Source organism: Musa acuminata, chromosome BXJ2-5 (assembly GCF_036884655.1).
Source record: "Musa acuminata AAA Group cultivar baxijiao chromosome BXJ2-5, Cavendish_Baxijiao_AAA, whole genome shotgun sequence".
Classification (NCBI taxonomy): Eukaryota; Viridiplantae; Streptophyta; class Magnoliopsida; order Zingiberales; family Musaceae; genus Musa; species Musa acuminata.
In genome coordinates this window covers 33992634-34016577 of record NC_088342.1, presented here as the reverse complement: position 1 = coordinate 34016577, position 23944 = coordinate 33992634, and the positions used below count along the sequence as shown (strand labels likewise).

At 34.8% G+C, this 23944-nt stretch overlaps 1 protein-coding gene across 1 annotated transcript; it reads left to right on the top strand.

The window, feature by feature from the left end:
* Positions 1-1816, top strand: LOC103973673 (uncharacterized). Its single transcript, XM_009388304.3, has 3 exons — positions 1-351; positions 1124-1197; positions 1511-1816. The coding sequence occupies exons 1-3, from the start codon at positions 135-137 to the stop codon at positions 1565-1567; spliced, it is 348 nt and encodes a 115-aa protein (XP_009386579.2). The 5' UTR covers positions 1-134; the 3' UTR covers positions 1568-1816.
* The last annotated feature ends 22128 nt before the right edge of the window (positions 1817-23944 follow it).

Genomic DNA, 23944 nt, shown 5'->3' with positions numbered 1-23944 from the left:
GACGCGTCTCAAAAATCCCATCTGTATCCTCTCCGCAATCCCCTCTCCTCCGCCCCCTCCTCGATTATAATTCCTCGACCTTGACAACCCCCTATTGTCCAATCCCTCTCTTCTCTCTCTCTATTCGTCCCTCGATGGGCTGCAGTCAATCCCATCTCGATCCCCATAGGGTTGCGGAAGAGAGTAGGAAGAAGGCGGGATTAGGGCCATGGTCGGGAGACGATGTCAAAGCCGGTAGGAAGGCCGATGACGGGGAGGAGAGGCCCGGATCCCCCAGCTTTAGGTTTTATTTCGAGGGGCCGTGGATCGACAAAGACTCCGCCAAGGTTGCAGATGCAGGAGAAGACCATGGTATTGTCTTCTCCGTCTCCTTTACAGCTTTGTTTGGTTAAAATCTTTAGCCAGCTATCCCAAGATTGCTTTCTTTTAAGATTTCTGATCCATGAACTGGATAATAAATCTTAAATCATAATTGCATGATTTTTATCTTGTGTTTGTTTTTTGTTTTTGTTTTCTCGACAGCCTATCTGAACCATTATCATCATTTTTTTTATAGTGGAAAGAAGAACTGTAGGGAATTTCAATAACATGGAGAATTTGGCTGATTATTTCGCAAAAAAAATAATAGAATTACAGAGGTGGATCACGGACTGGTTCATATGTTTTTCATAGTTTTTTTGTTTTTTCCCCATTCTAATGTCATTCTCCTTCTGCTTTTCAATTTTTAGAACAACCATATCTGAATTGGGAGAATCATAGTTAACTAACTATCATAATCGAGGGCATTTCTTGTCTAATTTATGTAGCTGATCAAATAACCAGCATCCAGTAGGGTTGGTAATTCGATGAACGAATTCATTTTGGTCATGCACATATTACATGAGTGATAGGATGTTGTATTAACTTTCTAGATTTTCTTTTGCTTTGAACATGTCTTAACTACTTACTGCACAATGAATGCTTGCCACTTCACGATCATATCGATGCCTAGATAGCAGCATTGACTAGAATTATGACTTGTAAGAACTTTTCCTGCTGAATTATTTGCCAAATGATCGATAACTGTGTAATTTATCAAGAGGAATTTGAAATTGAAATCATATATTATTCTTGATGAATGCAGGGAAGACTGATGACAAGAAAGAACGTATTCTGCACCCAAGTGATAAAACCATCAAAACTTTGGCCACAAGCAAGGTATGCTGCTAATTTGTATTGTCATGGACGGATTTCTCAAATTCTTTGTCACTGATGAACACCGAACCCTGTTCCCTTTTGACATAAAAGGCACGATGACACACCAGGAATTCTTTGAAACCTATTCTGAATTTAACGTGAATCTGTGGACTTCCATAATTGTCACCATATCTTCAACCTTATTCCACGTTGGAGTCATATCATGGAAGATTTGTGTTTTTACAATGGTTTGGTCACTTTTAAGTTAGAAACTCGTTATTTGAACAGTAAGAGCACTCGTTCGCTTTTGACATAGTTTTCATCTTCTGCTCAGGTCAGGAATCCGAGGGCAAATCATCAAAGGACAAAGGAAGGAAATCGAAAGTTTTAACAAAGGGCTCCCGTGGGATGAATCAACGATAACCAAAGTCCATCATGTGAAACCATGTCATTGTGCTGAAGAAATTATAGGAGATGCTACTTGTTAGGGCAAACATTCAGCCTTTTGTGAAACAAAACTTGCATATTATGGCTTCTAAAAGATTTGAAGTCGATTACATTGATGCTCTGATTTTGGATGAGTTGTCCAAGTTCTGGGATTTGCATGTAACTTAATTATCTTAATTGTCCCATTTCCTCATGGTCATGTTTAAACTCAAGCTTATTCTTTTCTTCTAAACGCTATTGAATCATGCAGTTTTAAGAGGCATTGTTTCTTTTTTTTATTTTTTTCCTTAGTGCTCATAGCATACAAGAGAAGTTCGAATACCTAAGACCTGAAAGATCATGGATTCAACAATCAAATTTCAGAGATCAAACAATCTTGTATCACAATTAACGTTGATTGGTGATAAAGATCTCTTGGTTTCCTTCACAAGCAGCTCAAACTTGTGGTACCAAAATATATTCTTTACAAGTGGTTGAGTATTTCTTGTCCTTGACCAAGCTTGATTGTTGAAAGATAATCTTGAATCTACATGGTATGCATGAAAACACTTACTATATATAAACTTCGTATTTGTCAGGTAATTTTCCAACTAACAGTTCATCTAGAAATGGATGTTTCCACTGGTTTGATTATCTTGGACTAGTCACTGAAATAGTGATTGATAACTATAGCCGGAAGACAGACGCGTATATCAATCTGCTATTTACATATTCATTGTATCGTAAACAACCTAACAATGTATAATTTATTTTTTTGGCAGAATCTGATAAACTTGATCATCTATTGGCATCTATTTACATAAAATTGATAAAACACTAGAGCTTTATCTAAGAAAAGAGATAAGAATTTGATCACTTTGGAAAGATCAAACCTTTTTTTTTTTTTATCAGAGATCAATCTCTAAATTGGCCAAAACTTTGATTTGTATTTAATTGTCAAGATCATTATATATATATATATATATATATATATATATATATATATATATATATATATAGTTATTTAATTGTTAGTCAACAATCCTTAATTTTAACAAAGAAAATAAATAAAAATAGCAATCCTTAATTTGCTACATCAAACGACTCCAGTCATAATTAGGAAAAACTAAATAAAAAATAAAGATTAATATCAAATCCCTAAAATTAAGGACTCCTAAAATTAAGAAATCATAATATTTTCATCTCTCCAAAACAGCCTTCTTCTCAAGGTTGAGCAATAATAAATTCTAAAAACTTCTCCTCTAATACTTTGTGAGAATCCCAAGTGACATATTCAATTAGTAAGTTGACCTATTAAACAAGCAACTTAGTGATAGGATATCTATGATACATCATGATACATCAATCAAGTATGGTTGAGGTAAGATTTAAACCTCACCGGTAGAAAAAACTAAATGTCAGAAATATGAAAAACTGAATATATCTTAAAGCTTGCTAGCAAATCTAAGTAATAAACAACTAGGCTAATACATTCCAACATCTTATAAAATCCAAAGAATCGAGGAAATAGCTTCATAAATGACCGAACCTTTATAGAAGTTTGTTTATAATGTTGAAGTCTAAGGAAAACCTCATCACCCATTGCAAACTCTATGCTTATCAACTTGTTTCTTCATTTTAGCTTATGAGACTACGAGATTATCTCTTAGAAGTTGAATAATCCTATCCCTATCAAGCAATTCCTTGTCCACTTGATCAATCTTAGAAGAACCAAACATGTATTTTATAACCATAGGAGGAGGTTGACTATAAATCACTTTAAAAGATATTTTAGTAGAAGAGTGATAAGTGGTATTGTACCACCATTCTAAGGAAGTCATTTTACCCTATTCTTTGGTTTATTACTGATAAAGCATCTAAGATAGTTTTCTAGACATCTGTTCACTACTTAAGTGTATCCATCTATTTGTGGGTAATAAGCAGTACTCATATTCAATTGGGTACACTACAAATAAAAGAGCTTCTTCTAGAAGGTGCTAGTAAAAACTTTATCTCGATTACTAATAATGAAAAATGGAATTCTATACAATTTCACTATATTCTCGATAAAAGTGCAAGTAGCACTTACAATAGTATAAGGATGTCATATAACATAAAAATAAGCATATTTTGTAAGGTGATCGACAACCATAAAAATGATGGTTTTACCTTGATATAGTGAAAGTCCATCAATAAAATCCATGGATATGTCAATCCAAGTATCATTAGGAATAGGAAGAGGTTTAAAACAATCTAGGGGTTGCAATTGGTCTTACCTTTGTGGTGTTGGTAAATATCACATTCTATACAAACTTCTTGATGGTTTTCTTCGTACCCTTCCAATAAAAAAATTAATAGATGTGTTTATATATACAAAGAAATCTAGAATATTCTATAGTTGATGATGAATGAAACTCCTTTAAAATTACATTATGGTAAGAAGAATCTTATGCTAAGATAATTCAACTATCATAGCGTTAATCTATGAGATCCCATCCATAATTAAGAATAGAAGTGGGATCTTCGTCTAGCTTTTTAATAATATCTCGAACTTCAAAATCATCTAACTATTCACTCCTAATAAATTCTAGTAGTTTGCAAGTAGAAATAGAAATAGCTACTAGTTTAACCTATTCTAGAAGGTGAGAAAGTGCATCTACAACCAAATTCTCACTCCCCTTCTTATAAATAATCTCGTAGTCAAAACTTAATAGGTTAGTGACCTATTTTTGCTGTTCTAAAGAAGAAACTTTTTATTTAAAAAAATATTTTAGTCCTTTGTGATCGATTCATATTTGAAACCATTTGATCAATTAAGTAAGACCTCCACTTAGTAACTATATAAACAATGACTAACATCTCCTTATCATAAACAGATAAACTTAAATGAGATAGGGATAATGCCTTACTAGTATAAGCAATTGGATGACTTTCTTGCACTAGTACAACTCCAATACCTGCTCTAGAAGCATTAGATTCAATCATAAATAACTTGTTAAAATATGGTAAAGTGAAAACTAGTGTAGTGGTCATTACATACTTAAAATAAATAAAAGCTTGAGTAGCTTCTTCTGTCTACTTAAATGCATCTTTCTTCAAAAGTGATGTCAAAGGAGTACTGATTTTACCATAGTTCTTCATAAACTTTCGATAATAACCCATGAGTCCAAAGAATCCCCTTGTAGCCTTAATTAATTTTGAAATTGACCAATCTTTCATTGCTTGAATTTTGGAAGGATCAATCGCAATACCCTCTCGAGAAACAATATGGCCAAGATACTCTACATCAAATTGTGCAAAGTTGCATTTTGATTTCTTGATAAAGGGACAATGCTTACGAAGAAGGGTAAAGACAACCTGTAAATGTAACAAATGACTTTTTGAAGATGAGCTATATATTAGAATATCATCAAAGAAAATCATAACAAACTTATGAAGATGAACTCCAAAGACATCATTCATTAAACTTTAAAAAGAAGATGATGCATTACAAAAAATTCATAGTGACCATCATGCATTCTAAAAGTAGTTTTCTGAATGTCATTTTCGTGTACACAAATTTAGTGATAGCTAGATTGTAAATCTAGTTTAGTAAAAACTTATACACCTCCTAATTCATCAAGTAACTCATCCTTCACTAGAATAGGATGCTTGTCTTTCACTGTAATATTATTGAATGCTTGATAATCTACACATATCTGCCAAGAATCATCCTTCTTCCTTACTAATATGATTGGAGAGAAGTATAGACTTACACTAGCCCTTATGGCCCCTGCTTCAAGCATTGCTTTAATGATTTTCTCTCTCTATCTTTTGGAAATGTAGATATTGATAGGGCTAAACATTAGTTGGTACTCTCTTATGTAGTATAGGAATCTAGTGATCATATGATCGAAGAGGTGGAAGTCCTTATGGTCGTACAAATACATCTATAAATTCTCTAAGAAATAATTAAACATTTTCTTCTTGTTCAGATACCGAAGCTTCTTCTTTAATGATCCGTAATTGTATCAAAAATCTATAGTGTGCCTTTCGAAGAACCCTTTCCATTCTATGGGTAATAATAGTTATGAGTTTACTATTGGGAAACCTGGATAGAACATCACATGTGCAACGGAAGAACAAAAAAATAAAATCTTAGATTTCCGAAAGAAAAAGGTTCTCGTCATCGTGCGAAGATTAATACATAAAAAAAAATGCAAAACCAAAACTATGTGTATCAAGTGAGATTTGTTACCTAGGAAGATTGTATATCCCCGAAAAATCTTAGATCTGCATGAGTGGATGAAGGAGGTAAAGTATCCTCACTAGTAGTGATCTATATGGTAGATGCTGTTAAATCTCAGATTTTGATGATGAAATAAATTAGTAAATTATTGATCTAATCTATATGTTGAGATAAGTGTTATAGGATTAACTACGATAGCAATGAAGGCATAAAGCAGATGTTGGGCCGGAGTCAAAGATCGGATAATACGTCGAAGATTCGGACGATGTGCTGGAAGTTTGTCGAAAGCTCATCGAGAGTTCGTCGGGAGCTCGTCGAGAATTCATTGGAAGATCATCGAGAGTTCGTTCGGAGTTCTCTGAGAGTTCGTCGAGAGTTCACCAAAAGTTTGCCGGAAGATAGCTAAAAGAACAATTGACATACTGAATAGAGATTGCTTGTCCAAGTGTCTTAATTATCATAGTTCGACCTTAAGTTGAGTTAGAATTGAGAGATAATCTCACTAACTCAGTTATGGCCAACTAAGCCCTTAGTAGGGCTAAACTAGGCCTATTGAACAGCCTATTCGGAACTTGAAGTCATGGTCGATGGTGGCACCGCCAGAGCCGACGGTGGCATCGCTTGGTGACTTAGTCTCCTAGGTGGTTTGGGCGGTGGTACCATCGACAGTTAATACAGCCAGGTGGTGGTACCGCTAGAGCTCAGTCTTTAAGCTCTGTCAAGCGATCGTACTACTTAGATTGGGCGATGGTACCTCCTAGTGTTAGTCTGTAGGCGGTAGTACCACCTAATAATGACGGTGGTACCATTAATACCTGAAATCTAGAGATGTGATACTTTTTTGCTCCAATTCTAAAGTCATTATGACCTATAAATACCCCACCCTTTTTTGCATGAAAGGACACAAAAGTGTGAATAATATCTTGAGATTCTGGGGTGTTAAAAGTGTTGTAAAAATAAAAAGAGTCCTCCTCCTCCCTTTCTAGTATTGTGATCATTCAAGAGAGGTGTGAGGCTTGTAAGGGTTATCTCCTAAACCCGTGAAAAGGAGAAAGTGCTATAAAAAGGTGGTTGGTCATCGTCTATTGAAGAAAGACCATTAGTAGACATCGGTGACCTCAACGGAAGAGGAATCAGAAGTGGATATAGGTCACAACTACCGAACCACTATAAATTCTAATTTACATTTCCATTATTGTCATTTACTTACCTTGCAATTGCTTCACTTCCTTCTTACTTGGCTTTACTACCCTTATGAATAAACATACTTTTAAGCAATCTTCCGAGATCAGTTTTTTAATGTACGAAGATTTTTAAACCGATATTTTTCTCCATTGGACTAATTCACCCCCCTCCCCTCTTAGTGTCGACTCGATCATAACAATTGGTATCAGAGCTCGATTACTCTCGATTTGGTTTAAAACCCAAGAGAGACTTTTGCTGGCAATTAAAAAGGTCATTCAATTACACGTCCACCCATGTTCAATGGGACGGATTATACATATTAGAAGACTAGAATGAGGATCTTTCTAATTTCAATGAATTTTGAGTTATGGAACCTTGTGGAAAATGACTTTCAAAATTCTTCTCTTCCAATGAACGATTGGAATGAGTTGGAGAAAAAGACTTTTGCTTTAAATGCCAAGGCTATGGATGTCTTGTTTTGTGCTTTAGATAAAAACGAGTTCAATCGAGTGTCTATTTGTAAAATGACTTTTGATATTTGGCACACACTCAAAATCACTCATGAAGGCACTAGTAGAGTAAAGGAGTCAAAGATAAATCTTTTAGTTTACACTTATGAATTGTTTTGGATAAAGCCAAGCGAACTTATTATCGACATGTACACCCGTTTTACGAATGTCGTCAATAATTTAAAAGCTCTTGGTAAATATTTTTCGAACTTTGAACTTGTTAATAAAATCTTGAGATCCCTTCCAAAGAGTTGGGACCATAAAGTAACGGTCATTCAAGAGGCTAAGGATTTAAATAACTTTTCTCTCGATGAACTTATTGGGTCACTAATGACTTATGAGATGGCTTGCAATGCTCATGAAGAGCTTGAGAACAACATTCCAAAGAATAGGAAGGATATGACACTAAGAACTCATGAAGACCACTTGAAAGAAAATTCAAGTGATGAGGACTTTGATGATGACTCGGCACTGTTGATAAGAAAGTTCAAAAAATTCATAAAATGAAATAAATTTGAAAATAATAATAAAAATAAAATTGAACCTAAGAAAGAACAAGTTATATACTACGAATGCAAGAAACCAGGATATTTCAAAAGCGAATGTCCCCAAGCAAAGAAGAAGCAACTAAAGAAGAAGGCTCTTAAAGTATCTTGGGACGACTCAAGTATATCCAAAAAAGAGAAGCCAACCAACATAGAGCAAGTTGCTCACTATGCACTAATGGCTATGGAAGATGAGGTAAGCAATTCATTAGATGCAAATTTATCTTTTAATAAATTATTAAGTGATTTTCATGATTTATTTGATGAAAGTAAATTAGCTAGTAAAAAATATAAACTGTTGAAAAAAGAGCATACTTCTCTTATTAGTGATTTTGATAGATTAAAAATTAAGCATGATGATAGTTTAGCTCCTTACAAAAAATGTGATAAATTAAAAACGCTTAAAAAGGAGAATTTGCAACTACATGAAACCTTAGAAAAATTTGAAATAGGTAGCAAATCTTTAAACATGATTCTTGCAAGTAAGAATCATGTTCATAGAAGAGATGGAATCGACTTTGTGAGTAACATTCATAAAAATCCAATCATCTTTGTTAAAGGCCCAACTTTGCATGTTTCACCCCAAAACAAATGTAACTTTTGTTACAAATTTGGACATATTACTTATCAATGTCCGTTTAAGAGATGTAGTCCACATAAATTGATTTGGGTTCTTAAAGGAATCGTAAAGAACTTCATGCAAAATGATAAATTAAGTTGATCGATTTTTGAGGCACCAAAGTCAAATGGGTACCTAAAAATCACCCTTTTTTATAAAAATGTTTACCATCACAAGCTAGGAGTAAGAGATAGTACCTTGAAAGTGGATGCTCAAAGTACATGACTAGAGATCTATTTCAATTCTCTAAGCTCACAAGCCTAGACGAAGGGGTATATCACCTTTGGAGTAATAACAAGGGTAAAATCATTGGCAAAGGAACCATGTATAACAAATCCAACTTTTTGATTGAAGATGTGTGTAATATCCCTCACTTCCTAAATTTATTTATAAGGATGTATTTATAAATCGGAGGATCTATATGTAAATATAGCAAATATAGTTATTAAAGTGTTAGGCTATTGAAAAAAAAAGGGAAATTATGGTTTTATCCCATTGCCTCCCATGCAAAGGATCTGTGGGGGCGTTGGGGAGAAGAAGAGAAGTAGAGAAGAAGGGAAGAAAAGGAGAAGAACAGATGAAGAAGAAGAGGAGAAGAGAAGAAAAAGAAGAGAAGAAGAAGAAGAGGGAGAAGAAAGGGAAGAAGAAGAAAAGAGGAAGGTGGCTACGGCAAGGGCTGCAGTGAGGAGGTGTGAGGCTTCAGGGAGGAGAAGGAAAGAAGAGGAGAAGAAGAGAAGGAGAAGAAGAGGGAGAAGAGAATAAAAGAAGAAGAAGAAGAAGAAGAAGGAGAAGAGAGGGAAGAGGGAGAGGAAAGGGAGGTGGCTGCAGCTAGGGCGACAGCACCTCTGTTTCTTGCATGAGGAAACAAAGGACGTGTGGGGCATCGGGAAGGGAAGAAGAGGAGGAGAAGAAGAAGAGGAAGAGAAGAAGAAGAAGTGAGAGAAGAGTCTACGGCACCTCTGTTTCCCATAGGAGGAAACAGAGGAGAAGAGAGGCAGTGCAATGGGGAAAAGAAGGGGAGGAAGGAGAAGAAGAAGAAGAAGAAGGAAAGGCGAGGGAAGAAGAGGAGGGAAAGAAGAAGGGGCTGCGGCTACGGCGGTGGCAGCTGTAGCTGGAAGAGAAGAAGGAGAGGAAGAAGAGGCTGTGGTTGTGGTGGTTGCGGCCATTGCTACGACTGTCACACAACAATGACAGTTGCAACTGGGAAAGAAGAGAAAGGAGAAAGGAAGTAGTGTAGTGGAAGGGGCTACAACGATGACCATGTCTACGACCATGCCTGCAGTTGGGGCTGGGAAAAAGAAGATAGATACAAAAAATGAAATAGGGAAAGGAGATGGAGGAAAAGTAGAAGAAGATTTAGGTTTACACCTTCTTCAGATCTTTGAATCAAAACCTTCGAAAAGCAAGTGTTTCGATCTTTCCTATTACAAGTGTTTCTACTACAATTCCATCTCTACTTTTGCCTTGAATATGAAAAATTTAAATTGGTCTAGCCTTGCATTTGATACATCTCTTGTTTAGACGAAATTATTTGAATATAGAAAACTTCCAAGATTTTGTTCCTTCCACATTGTTTTAGCTATAAATCCCTGCATCGATTTCTAATCTAGACAAAACTTATTTGATCAGAATATAGACTTGTAAACCTTTCTTTTTATAGCTTATTTGAATAATTTAGAATAGATTTGCCACCTAAATATTTGTTTCGATTGGCCCTATGGATTCTGCAAAATAGAGTCCGTACCTTCTGACATTTTGATACTAAACTACTTATAAGTCTATGTTGGGAATTCTTATTTATACAAACTTACTTTGTTGGAAACTAGACTCCTAGTATTTTGATACCTAGAATGAAAGATTTGGAGTACAAATACTTGCCCAGCTATCTATTGAATCCGATCCTATGAATTCGGCCAAACAGAGATTTTATTCTCCGACCTTTATTTACTAAATTATTTGTAACTCTCTGTTGGGAACTTCAATTCATATGATATTTATTTTATCTGAAAGTAGGTTGAGATATCATTTTAATGATATATTTCCTAAGTAAATTTGAGCACAATTGATAGTTTGAATCATTTATTTAATGTGCCACTCAAATCTACCAGAAATCGAGTTTTGGTTGATTTCGCCTGTTCTTATTCAATTCCCTTTGGAAATTAATTTCATTTAGCATTTTTTCTTCGATTGAGTATTATATTATTGTTTTGAATTCTTGTATGATCTTATCCTTAAATCATTTGCATTCTAGAAACCTTTTATGTAAAGTTTATATTGTATCGCATTGTTTCATATGGACACATGTATATTCCATTGTTCCGTATGTGCTTTCGATATATGCCAAAATCCTTGTATACTCTTGCCTTTAGTTCCTTTTAAGTTTGAATATATTTGTGAAAGATTATGTTTGCATTGTATTGACTCATAAAGGCACATGTACGTTTCGTTGTTCCGCATGTACTTTCGATATGTGCTAATTTTATTGTTTACACTGTCCTTTTATACTATGGTGTTTAGAAATGGTAAAGAGAGTTATACATAGAGCCTACGATACTTTGCCAGCCCCCTCTAACTTCACCTAGACGTAGGTGGATGGAGCTCCCAAACGTGTGAGACTTCTGTCTAGTGGTCATTCAGAAATGGATGAATCACATTCTGTCTGTGGTCCTACTGCACCTATTGTATGTTTGATATGATATCCAGAACTTTGGTTATGTGTTTCTATATATGCTTTGGATAAGAATGATATGAATGCAACGTCAAATACAACGTTTGAGCTTCTATTTTGTATTTGTTCTTTGATATGTCCGAAATGGTTCATATGTCGTTGATATGCTCTAAAATATTTCATATGCTATTGATATATTCTGAAATGCTCCCTATGCCTCTGAAATGTTCATATACCATTGATACAGTTTAAAATATTTCATATACTATTGATATGTTTCGAAATGTTTCATTTGTCATTGATATGCTCCGAAACATTTCAAACGCCATTAATAAGCCCCGAAATATTTCATTTGTTATTGATATACTTTGAAACATTTTATACGCTATTAATATGCTCCGAAATGTTTAATATGTCATTGTTATACTCCGAAATGTTCCATATGCTATTGATATACTCCGGAACATCTCATACGCTATTGATATGCTTCAATTACTCTGTGCTCTATTTGTTATGAACCAATTATGTTTTGAATGAAATGACATTTACGAATTTATATCTAATGAGATGTTATCCTTAAATCTCTTATATTCTGCCTAACATTGTTGTACCTTGTTTGTTTGAAAACTATCCCTTTTTATTCTAGATATGTTTTATCACTTGCTGAGCTATTTTTAGCTCACTCCATTATTATATCAATCTTTCAGGTTAACTTATCACTCTTTGAGATATTTGAATTGGGCTGAGGTAGTGGAGAGCTATTTAGAATTGTGGGCAAGCCTTGTTGGTTGTTATATTATTGTTGTATAAGCATATTTTGTATGTAATGAAATATTGTCGATGAACCTGAATGGATATATCGTGTAAAAGTATTAGAAGATCTCTCTTATTTTGAATTTCGGAATGTTAAATTCAGTTTACAATTATATGAATTGGTGGTAAATGATTGGAGTTCTGATTGTATAAATTATTTAGCTTATAGATTTATAAGTGTTAATAATATTTTGTTAAGTTAGCTTGGGTTTTCATAAATATGAATTATTGAGTGATGTGATATATAATTATAAACTACACAGGTTGTATAGATGTGAATTTGACTGAATATTTCTTAGTATCCTCAAATGTTAGTTTGGATCCTGGATTGATTTGTAATGAAAAATTTTAATATTATCAATATTTTGAGGGGGCATGATAGAGGTGGTATCAGAGCATGGTTTGAGGATCACTAAAATATTTGATATGTTGATATGCAAAATATATTGATGTCTAGTGAACTATACTGATCGGTGGAAATTTTCTTTGATACCTTTTAGGAATCTAGGGTGACAAGGACATTTGGTCCTCCTACTTTATCTACTTCTAATTAATTAAGAGAGATAAAAGGGTTGATCAGGGATATTAAATCAAAGTGGCACAATGAAAGTGTGGTGAACCTAATCAATTGGTGGCAGAAAAATGGATGATACGAATGGAGAATATATTTGATGTACGAAATTATTTTGATGATCAAAAAAATTTCTGGAGATCAAGGACAGGAATAGCAAGGATAAGTTTACTAATAAAAATACGATTGGAAATGAATTAGAAAGCAATAACAAAAGGGTTAAGACATTTGGATTTGAAAAGGGAAGTCACCATAAAATACTCAATCTTATGTAAGATGCGGGCTAAATTATAAAACAAGTATGTGTTTTCAAGTGACTGGAGCCTATTTTGCTTGTGGAAAGTTGGATCATAAAATAAAAGACTGCCCTTTGAACAAGAAAAAAGAGTCACTACCTCCTAAATCATCAACCTATGTCAGAGTATATGTTATCACTGAATATGATTCTAAAGCTTATGAATTAGTGGTCAAAGGTATTATTCATGTTTTTGAAAGAATGTAAAAAAAAATTTGTTTGACCGTGGGTCTCATCTATGATTTGATTCATAATATTTTGCTTATCACTTAGGCATTCAACCTAGACTACTAGATTATATGCTATTTGTAAATACGACCGTTGGGGATTCTTTGATAACGAACTTGATCTAATCATCTTGTTTGATTTCTATTAGAGAACCTGAACTTCTTGCTGATTTGGTTCTCCTAGAGATTTGGAGTTTTGATATTATACTTGGTATGGATTAGGTATCTTCCTATCATACCAGTATAGATTGTTATACACAATGATCAATTTTTGCATACTAGATCATCCCATCTTTTATTTTGAGAGTATTGGGTATGATTTACCTCCTTGTCTGATGTATTCCGAAATGACTTGCTAGGATTACCTCTAGACAGAGAAGGTGAATTTGTTTTTGATTTAGTCATTGGGATAATCTTAATACCTAAGTTTCTCTGCAGAATGAAACCATTTGAGTATGTAGAATTGAAAGAGCAACTACAAAGACTATTAGATAAAGGTTTTATTTGGCCTAGTGTTTTATCATGGGGTGCTTCAGTGGTGTTAGCTAAGAAGATGGATGGAACATTGAAACTTTACATTAGTTGTAGATAATTGAATCAAGTGACCATAAAAAAAAAAGTATCCTCTACCTAGGAGTGATGACCTGTTGATCAATTGTAAGGTGCATAAGTATTTTTCAAGATTGATCAGAAGTCGAGTTACCACCTATTGAAGATCAAGAAAGAGGATATTTCAGTCACTCTTAGATAATTGTATAATTATATTCTATTAATGAAAATATTTGGGAGCTGGAGGAGGAAATAAAGAAAAACGTAATCCTCATCTTTTTATCGATTGAGATATGATCAATTTAGATGACTAAATTTTCATTTTAGGGGGGGGGAGAGTGTAATATCCCTCACTTCTGAAATTTATTTATAAGGACATATTTGTACCTATATGTAAATATAGCAAATATAGTTATTAACTTGTTAGGCTACAGAAAAAAAAAGAAAAAAATGAGAAATTATGGTTTTATCCCACCGCCTCCCACGTAGAGGATCTACGGGGCATTGGGGAGAAGAAGAGAAGTAGAGAAGAAGGGAAGAAAAGGAGAAGAACATATGAAGAAGAAGAGGAGGAGAAGAGAAGAAAAAGAAGAGAAGAAAAAGAAGAGGGAGAAGAAAGGGAAGAAGAATAAAAGACGAAGGTGGCTACGACAAGGGCTACAGCGAGGAGGAGTGAGGCTTCAGGGAGGAGAAGGAAAGAAGAGAAGAAGAGAAGGAGAAGAAGAGGGAGAAGAGAAGAAAAGAAGAAGAAGAAGGAGAAGAGAGGGAAGAGGGAGAGGAAAGGGAGGTGGCTGTAGCTAGGGCGGCAGCACCTCTGTTTCCTGCACGAGGAAACAGAGGAGGTGTGGGGCATCGAGGAGGAGAAGGGAAGAAGAGGAGAAGAAGAAGAAGAAGAGGAAGAGAAGAAGAAGAAGCGGGAGAAGAGGCTGCGACACCTATGTTTCCTGTAGGAGGAAACAGAGGAGAAGAGAGGCAGTGCATTGGGGAAAATAAGGGGATGATGGAGAAGAAGAAGAAGGGAAGGAGAGGGAAGAAGAGGAGGGAAAGAAGAAGGGGCTGCAGCTACGACGTTGGCAGCTACAGCTGGAAGAGAAAAAGGAGAGAAAGAAGAGTAAGGGAGGAAGAAGAGACTGCGGTTGTGGTGGCTATGGCCTTTGCTGCGGCTACGACTATGACTGTGGTAGTTGCGGATAGGAAAGAAGAGAAAGGATAAAGGAAGTAGTATAGTGGGAGGGGTTGCAGCAGTGACCACGACTGCGACCGTGGCTGCTGCTGCAGCTGGGAAAAAGAAGATCGATACAGAAAATAAAACAGGAAAAAGAGATAGAGAAAAAGTAGAAAACGATTTGGGATTATACCTTCTTCGGATCTTTGGATCAAAACCTTCGAAAGGCAAGTGTTTCAATCTTTCCTATTGTAAGTGTTATGATCTTTCCAATTGTAATTGTTTTGATCCTTCCTATTTCATGTGTTTCAATATTTTCTACTGCGATTCCATCTCTGCTTTTGCCTTGAATATGAAAATTTTGAATTATTATAGCCTTGCATTTGATACATCTCTTGTTTAGACGTAACGATTTGAATATGGAAAACTTCCGAGATTCTGACCCTTCCACCTTTTTTTAGCTATAAATCCCTACATAGATTTCCAATCTAGACAAAACTTCTTTAATCAAAATATAGACTCACAAACCTTTCTTTTTACAGCTTATTTAAATAATTTGGAGTAGATTTGCCTGCCTAAACATCTATTTCGATTGACCCTATGGATTTTGCAAAATAGAGTCCATACCTTATGACCTTTTGATACTAAACTACTTATAATGGGAATTATGATTTATACAAAACTTACTTTGTTGGAATCTAGACTCCTAGATTTTTCTTTTGATACCTAGAATGAAAGATTTGGAGTACAAATACTTCCCCAACTATCTGTTGAATCCGATCCTATGAATTCGGCCAAATAGAGATTTTGTTCTCCGACCTTTGTTTACTAAATTATTTGTAATTCTCTGTTGGGAACTTCAATTCATATGAAACTTATTTTATCTGAAAGTAGGTTGAGATATATTTTCAATGATATATTTTTTGATTTGTTCAACGTGCCTCTCGAATTCTGTCAAAAATCGAGCTTTGGTTAATTTCGCTTATTCTTGTTTAATTCCCTTTGGAAATTGATTTCATTTAGCATTCTTTCTTTAATTGAGCATTATATTGCTGCTTGAATTCTTGCATGATATTGTCCTTAAATTATTTGTATTCTTGAAACCTTTTATGTAAAGTTTATATTGTATCGCATTGTTTCGTATGGGCACATGTATATTTCGTTATTCCACATATGCTTCTGATATATGCCAAAATCCTTATATACTCTTGCCTTTAGTTCCTTTCAAGTTTGAATGCATTTGTGAAAGATTATGTTTGCATCGTATTGACTCATAAAGGCATATGTACATTTCATTGTTCCGCGTATGCTTCCGATATGTACTAATTTTATTGTTCACACTATCCTTTTGTACTCTGGTGTTTATGGGATATTGTGAACCTTTGCCAGAAATGGTAAAGAGAGTTATGCATAGAGTCTGTGATGCTCTACCGGCCCCCTCTGACTTTACCTAGACATGGGTGGATGGAGCTCCCAGATGTGGGAGACTTCTATCTGGTGGTCATTCAGAAATAGATGAATCACATTTTGTCTATGGTCCCACTGCACCTTTTGTATGTTTGATATGATATCCAGAGCTTTGGTTATATGTTTCTATATATGCTTTGGATAAGAATGATATGAATGCAATATTAAATACAACGTTTGAGCTTCTGTTTCATATTTGTTCTTTGATATGCTCCGAAATAGTTCATATGTCGTTGATATACTCTGAAATATTTCATATGCTATTGATATATTCTGAAATGCTCCCTATGCCTTTGAAATGTTCATACACCATCGATACACTTTGAAATATTTCATATACCATTGGTATATTTCGAAATGTTTCATTTATCGTTGATATGCTCCGAAACATTTCATATGCTATTGAATAGCTTCGAAATGTTTCATTCATTATTGATATGCTCCGAAACATTTCATATAATATTGATATGCTTCGAAATATTTCATCTACCATTGTTATACTCTGAAATATTCCATATGACATTGATATGCTCTAGAACATCTCATACGCTATTGATATACTCCAATTACTCTGTGCTCTATTTGTTATAAACCAATTATGTTTTGAATGAAATGATATTTACGAATTTGTATCTAATGAGATGTTATCCTTGAATCTCTTGTATTCTGCCTAGCATTGTTATATCTTGTTTGTTTGAAAACTATCCCTTTTTATTCTGGATATGTTTTATCACTTGCTGAGCTATTTTTAGCTCACGCCGTTGTTATATCAATCTTTCAGGTTAGCTTATTGCTCTTTAAAATATTTGAATTGGGCTAAGGCAGTGGAGAGCTATTCAGAATTGTGGGCAAGTCTTGTTGGTTGTTATGTTATTGTTGGATAAGCATATTTTATATGTAATGAAATATTGTCGATGAACCTGAATAAATATATCGTGTAAAAGTGTTAGAAGATCTCTCTTATTTTGAATTTTGGAATGTTAAGTTTAGTTTACAATGATATGAATTGGTGATAAATGATTGAAGTTATGATTGTATAAATTATTTAGCTTATGGATTTATAAGTGTTGCTAATATTTTGTTAAGTTGGCTTGGGTTTCCATAAATATGAATTATTAAGTGATATGATATATAATTATAAACTGCACAAGTTGTATAGATGTGAATTTGACTGAATATTTCTCAGTATCCTTAAATGTTAGTTTGGAACCTGGATTAATTTGTAATGGAAAATTTTAATATTATCGATATTTTGAGGAGGCGTGACATTGTATTATTAGTTGATGGCTTAAAACATAATCTTTTGAGTATTAGTCAATTGTGTGATAAAGAATACATTATTAGATTTGAATCCAATGCTTGTATTATTGAAAAATCACACAAAAACACATCTATGATTGCCTTAAAATTAAATAATGTATACACTATCGACATTGATGATCTTTGTAATGAAATATATTTTTCGATTTTGAATGATGATGCTTGGCTTTGGTATAGGATATTAGGTCATGCTAGCATGAAACTAGGAAAACAAATAAAAAGTAGTTTCAAACCAAAGAATCAAATAAGCACCTCTAGACTATTGCAATTGATTCATATAGATTTATTTGGACCAATTGATACATCAAGCTTATGAGATAGCAAATATGCCTTTGTCATTATGGATGATTATAGTAGATATACTTGAACATACTTTTTGGCATACAAAAGTGATTGCTTTAGGTATTTTTCTAAGTTTTGTGAACTTGTTCAAAATGAAAAAGGCTTTATGATTTTATTAATTCAGAGTGATCACGGTGGCGAATTGTAAACCATGATTTTCAAAATTTTTGTGAATCTAATGGATACAACCACAATTTCTCTACTCCGAGAAATCCTCAACAAAATGGAGTTGTAGAAAGAAAAATTAGAAATTTACAAGAAATGATAAGAACCATGTTGAATGAACATAGCCTACCCAAATATTTTTGGGTCGAAGCTATTAATACGATATGCTATGTTATGAATAGGGTTCTAGTAAGATCATTAATTTCAAAAATTCCTTATAAATTATTGAATAACAAAAAACCCAATGTTTTATAATTTAAAGTTTTTAGTTTGTAAATGTTTTATCTTGAATGAAAAAGACGCCTTAGGAAAGTTTGATGCAAATCCGATGAAGGGATTTTTCTTGGCTATTCTTCTATTTCTAAAGTCTTTCGTATCTTTAACAAAAGAACTTTCATTATAGAAGAGTATATTCATGTTGTGTTTAATGAAATTTTCGAATTTAAGAAAAATGAGTTTGATGATGATCTTAGTTTTGATGCTTTGAATTTAAATGAACCCTCTCCTCAAACTAGCAACTTAGATAGATCTTCTTCTGAAACATCCTTACCCAAGGAATGGAAGTATTTAGTGTTAGGATCGGAGTGGCACTAAGAGGGGGGTGAATTAGTGCAGTGGATTAAAACTTCAGTTTTAGAAAAATCTTTCGTACGATAAGAACGGAACTTGAAAAGCTTAACTTGAAGGCGTATTCTTAAAGTTGCGCAGCAAAGGTAATAAGGAACTAAAGCATGTAAGAAGGTTTGCAGTAATGTAAACAGCAATAATGAAATGCAAACCAGAGATTACGCCGATTTTAGAGTGGTTCGGTCAAATGACCTACATCCACTTGCGAGGCCCCTCTTCGATGAGGCTCCCACCTTCCACTAGCAAATCTCTTGAAATGGAAGGGTAAATACCCCTCTTACAACCTTTTACAAACAGTTCAACCTCTTACAAATTTTTCAATAAGAAAGAAGGAGGAGAACTCTCTAGCAAATTGAAAACAAGAATTGCTAAGACTTTCTAAGACTTTTCTCTCAATCAAAATGCTTCTCAAAAGTTATAATCTCAGCTGAGATTTGAGGGGTATTTATAGGCCTCAAGAGGATTCAAATTTGGGCTCTAAAATTTGAATTCTCTTTGGGTTCCTGATGCTGGCGGTGCCACTGCCCAGCCAAGCGGTGCCACCGCCCAGTGCTCGGGTGCTAGACGGTGCAACCGCCCAGCCCAGGAGGTGTCACCGCCCAGCCAGGCGGTGCCACCGCCTGGCTCTCCGGTTCGCTGGTTTGGCTTAATTTTAGCCCAAACCAAATCTGACTTTGGGCCCAGTTGGCCCCTAACCAGGATATAGGATTATCTCTTAATCCTAATCCTAATTACAAGTGAACTACATAACCAAAACACATCCTAAGCAAGTTTTCAACCGCGAACGTCGAGTCTTGTTCCGGCGAGCTTTCCGACGAACTTTCTTCCGATGGACTCCCATCAAGCTCCCGAACTTGTGATGACTTTAACGAGTAGCCGAGCCTTCTCGGTGATCTCCGTGAACCTCCGACAATCTCTTCAGCGAACTTCCGAAAATTTCGACAGGTTCCCGATTTCTTCTCGATTGGTTCCGGCAGCATCTCCGATGATTCTTCAGACTCTTAAACGTCCATCGAACTTGACTCTGGTATCCTTGCTTTATGTTTTCTGGTTATCGTAGTTAATCCTGCACACTTAACTCAATAATATGGATTAGATCAATTAACCCACCAATTGATTATATCATCAAAATCCGAGATTCAACAATCTCCCCTTTTTTGATGATGACAATCAATTGATGACGGAGTTAAACATAACTCCCCCTATCTATATGCCATATTATGAGAAGATAAAAAACACTTGAATTCCATCCCATTGGATTCAAGCATAACCCGATAAGTTCTAACCGTAGAGCTTATCGTGATCCTCATTAAACAATAGTAAGTACGAAACTTCGATGAAAATCATAAGTTAAATGAAAAGAGACGAATTTTACTACGACAGAAGATAAAGATTTTCAATATAAATTTCATGATATAGATGTAAGGCATGCTTTCAATATGATCAATCAATCTTGTGATATTTTCAAGGATTTTGCAAGGCATATAAGTCATTCATATCACACAAGTTTTTGTAATCCATATAAGTCATGCTATCATTATGGTGTAAGTCATCACTTTGTCATCACTTCTCCCCCTTTGTCATCAACAAAAAGAGACAAGCCAGCTAATTGATGATCATAGAAAAAAGGTTTAGCATTTAATAGGAAACAAAGTTCATCATTCAAATTTGCCAGAAATAGTTTATCCAAAAGACATCATCATTTATGCAGATCAAAACAGTAGTTATCTAAAAGGAAGGATCAGTTATCGTTCAATCGATGAGAAACTTTGAACTTGTTGTTAAAAGAAAACAGAACAGAATAAAAAGATACATCAATTTAATCCTTAGGAGGTAATCCACAGTGCTGATACATGATATCTATTTTTTCATTCATTTGTCGTAGTGTCTTCAAAATTTCAACTTGTTGATTCTGAATTTGATCTTGCTGTGATTTGATCTGAGACAGTTCCGCCATAATGAGATCTTCAGAGGAGGAAACAGGAGCTGAAGGTGCTACGCCAAAGGGACTAGGAGGAGGAGATTCATTTCCCATAAGAATTGGTGTTTCGGGGTGTTCTATTGGTGGAGGAATTGGATCCGTCCTTCTAGGCTGCCTAACCCATATGCCATTGCTAAAAGTGCACCTAAGTCTTTTCAGTAGGTTTTTATTTATTATGTTATATCGATCATTTTGAATAGATTCTTCATCGGGTGGAATGCAAATGTCATAGGCATGAAGAAATCTAGTGATTAACCTCCCATATGGTAATATAGTATCTTTAGCCATAATATCCTGCATGTGTTGGCGAATTAAGTACCCAAAACAATTATGCTGACCGGTCATAATCCAATACATGGTTCCTATCTCTATTTGACTTATTTCGTCAAGATGAAATTGTTTGGGGAATATGATGCTTATGATAATGTGATGAAGAATTTTAGAGTTGAAAGGCAGTAAGTGTTCATAACTCTTGGGTAGGAAGTCAAGGTTTGGATTTGCAAAAATTGTTTCTACGGCTTCGGTATAGGTTGCTCCTATTGTGTTGACGTCCCATTTACCTTTAAAATAGCATCCCCTATCTTTTTCAGTTATGCCAATTAGCTCACAAATCGTGCTGTCAAATATTCTAATGGGTGTTCCTAGAAGGTAAGTGCTTAGGCTATCGTTGTCCTCATATAGGTTGGCATAGAACAATCTAACTAATCGCGGATAGATTGGTTCATCTATTTGTAGTAGAGGTAGAGCTTCTAGGTGTGCAAACCACCTAATGGGTTCTAAGTCCTCTAGTTCATCCAGATCAACGTATTTTCCCTTATGGATACATAGTGTTTCAAATTTTGGAAAGCTAAGGGCTACCTCTTTTGATCTAAAAAGATCATGGTCAAATGAATCTCCTTCAATCCTTTTTCCTTTTGATCTCTTAGGAGTCATTATCTAGACAAGATGATGATGAAATTGTGAAAAATAAGCAAGGGAAAGAGGAAAGAAAAGAGAGAATGGGATACCAAAAAGAGGGATTTCAAGTGTTACCTTATGGAGATTATGTTGAGAGATGGAAAGCTTGGACCACCAAGAATCCTTCTCCAATGCTTCTAAGAGTTAGAATGAGGGTTAGAGGGAATGGGAGAGGGTTTTGAGAGCCTTTTTTTCGAGTTGAGGGCGGTGTCACCGCCGGCCCTAACCCCTCGGGTTAATAAGGGTCGCTCGGTCGGTGCCACCGCCAAACCGAGCGATGTCACCGCCTGGCATCCCGCGGAGGAAAGAAAAAAAAATTTTTCTTCCTCCCTTTTGTTTAGCTTCTTTCCTCAAGATCATAAGTTATACTTTAATGGATCATTTTGAATTGAAGAAGAAGGAAGAAATCAAATCCACAAAAGAAAGGAAAAGGATGAGTCATTTTTCATGAAGCTCATTTTAGGGACAATTTAACATGCCTAATTCCCTTCTAATGAATTCAAATTGATCTTCGTTCAAAGCTTTTGTAAATATATCTGCTAATTGATGCTTTGTGTCAATGAATTCTAGAACAACATCATTGTTAAGGACATGATCGCGTATGAAATGATGCCTAACGTCGATGTGCTTAGTTCTAGAGTGCAGAATTGGATTTTTAGTAAGACATATGGCACTAGTATTATCACATTTTATGGGAATGTTTTTAAAGTGAATTCCATAGTCTTCTAATGTATTTTTCATCTAAATGACTTGTGCACAACATACACTTGCAGCAATGTATTCGGCTTCCACCGTAGATAGTGCAACTGAATTTTGTTTCTTGGAAGTCCAAGAAACAAGTGCATGTCCTAAAAATTGGCATGTTCCAGATGTACTTTTTCTATCTATCCTACATCCGCCAAAATCGGCATCTGCATAAGCTATTAGATCGAATTTTTCAGATTTTGGATACCACAATCCTAAATTTGGAGTTCCTTTAAGATACCTAAATATTCTTTTAACACTCTTCAGATGAGATAATTTAAGATTAGATTGAAACCTAGCGCAAAGTCCTACACTAAACATAATATCTGGTCTAGTCGCGGTGAGGTAGAGTAGACTACCTATCATTCTCCTATATGTTTTTTGATCGAAATTTTCACTATTTTCATCCATATCTAACTTAGTCGCAGTACTCATAGGGGTGTTTATTGCTTTTGAATTATCCATGTTAAATCGTTTTAACAATTCTAATGTATATTTGGATTGGTTAAGAAATATACCATCACTAAGTTGTTCGATTTGTAATCCTAAAAAGAAAGTTAATTTACCCATTAAACTCATTTCAAATTCATGACTCATACATTTGGCAAATGATTCACATAGTGATTCATCCGAAGAGCCAAAAATAATATCGTCAACATAAATATGCACAATAAGAAAATTATTTTCAAAATATTTAATAAATAATGTAGTATCAACCTTGCCTTTGGTAAAATTATTTAAAATAAGAAAGGAACTAAGCCTTTCATACCAAGCTCTAGGAGCTTGTTTCAAGCCATAGAGAGCTTTAGTCAATTTGAATACATGATTAGGAAGAAGAGAATTTTCAAATCCGGGAGGTTGTTCGACATATACTTCTTCGGAAATAAAACCATTCAAGAAAGCACTTTTGACATCCATTTGAAATAGTTTAAAATTATTACTACTAGCATAGGCAAGGAGCATCCTTATGGCTTCTAATCGAGCCACGGGAAAGAAGGTTTCTTTGTAATCGATACCTTCTTCCTGGTTGAAACCATTGGCCACTAATCTAGCCTTGTTTCTAACCACGATACCATTTTCGTCTTGCTTGTTTCTAAAGACCCACTTAGTACCTATGACTAAGTGGTCACTTGGTCTAGGAACAAGCTTCCATACCTCATTCCTCTCAAATTGGTTCAATTCTTCTTGCATTGCAATGACCCAAAAATCATCTTTTAAGGCTTCGTCAATGCATTTAGGTTCAATTTGAGAAAGGAAAGCGGCGTTGGTACAAAAATTCTTGAAAGAAGAACGAGTTTGAACCCCTTTTGTTGTATCTCCTATAATTAGCTCCTTTGGATGAGCATCTACATACTTCCATTCTTT

What these genes read in the sequence shown, in the direction of transcription:
- LOC103973673 (XM_009388304.3), top strand. Translation starts at nt 135, where the DNA reads ATGGGCTGCAGTCAATCCCATCTCGATCCCCATAGGGTTGCGGAAGAG. An exon ending in AGATGCAGGAGAAGACCATG is followed by an intron (nt 352 to 1,123) that starts GTATTGTCTTCT and finishes TGATGAATGCAG; the next exon opens with GGAAGACTGATGACAAGAAA. An exon ending in AAACTTTGGCCACAAGCAAG is followed by an intron (nt 1,198 to 1,510) that starts GTATGCTGCTAA and finishes TCTTCTGCTCAG; the next exon opens with GTCAGGAATCCGAGGGCAAA.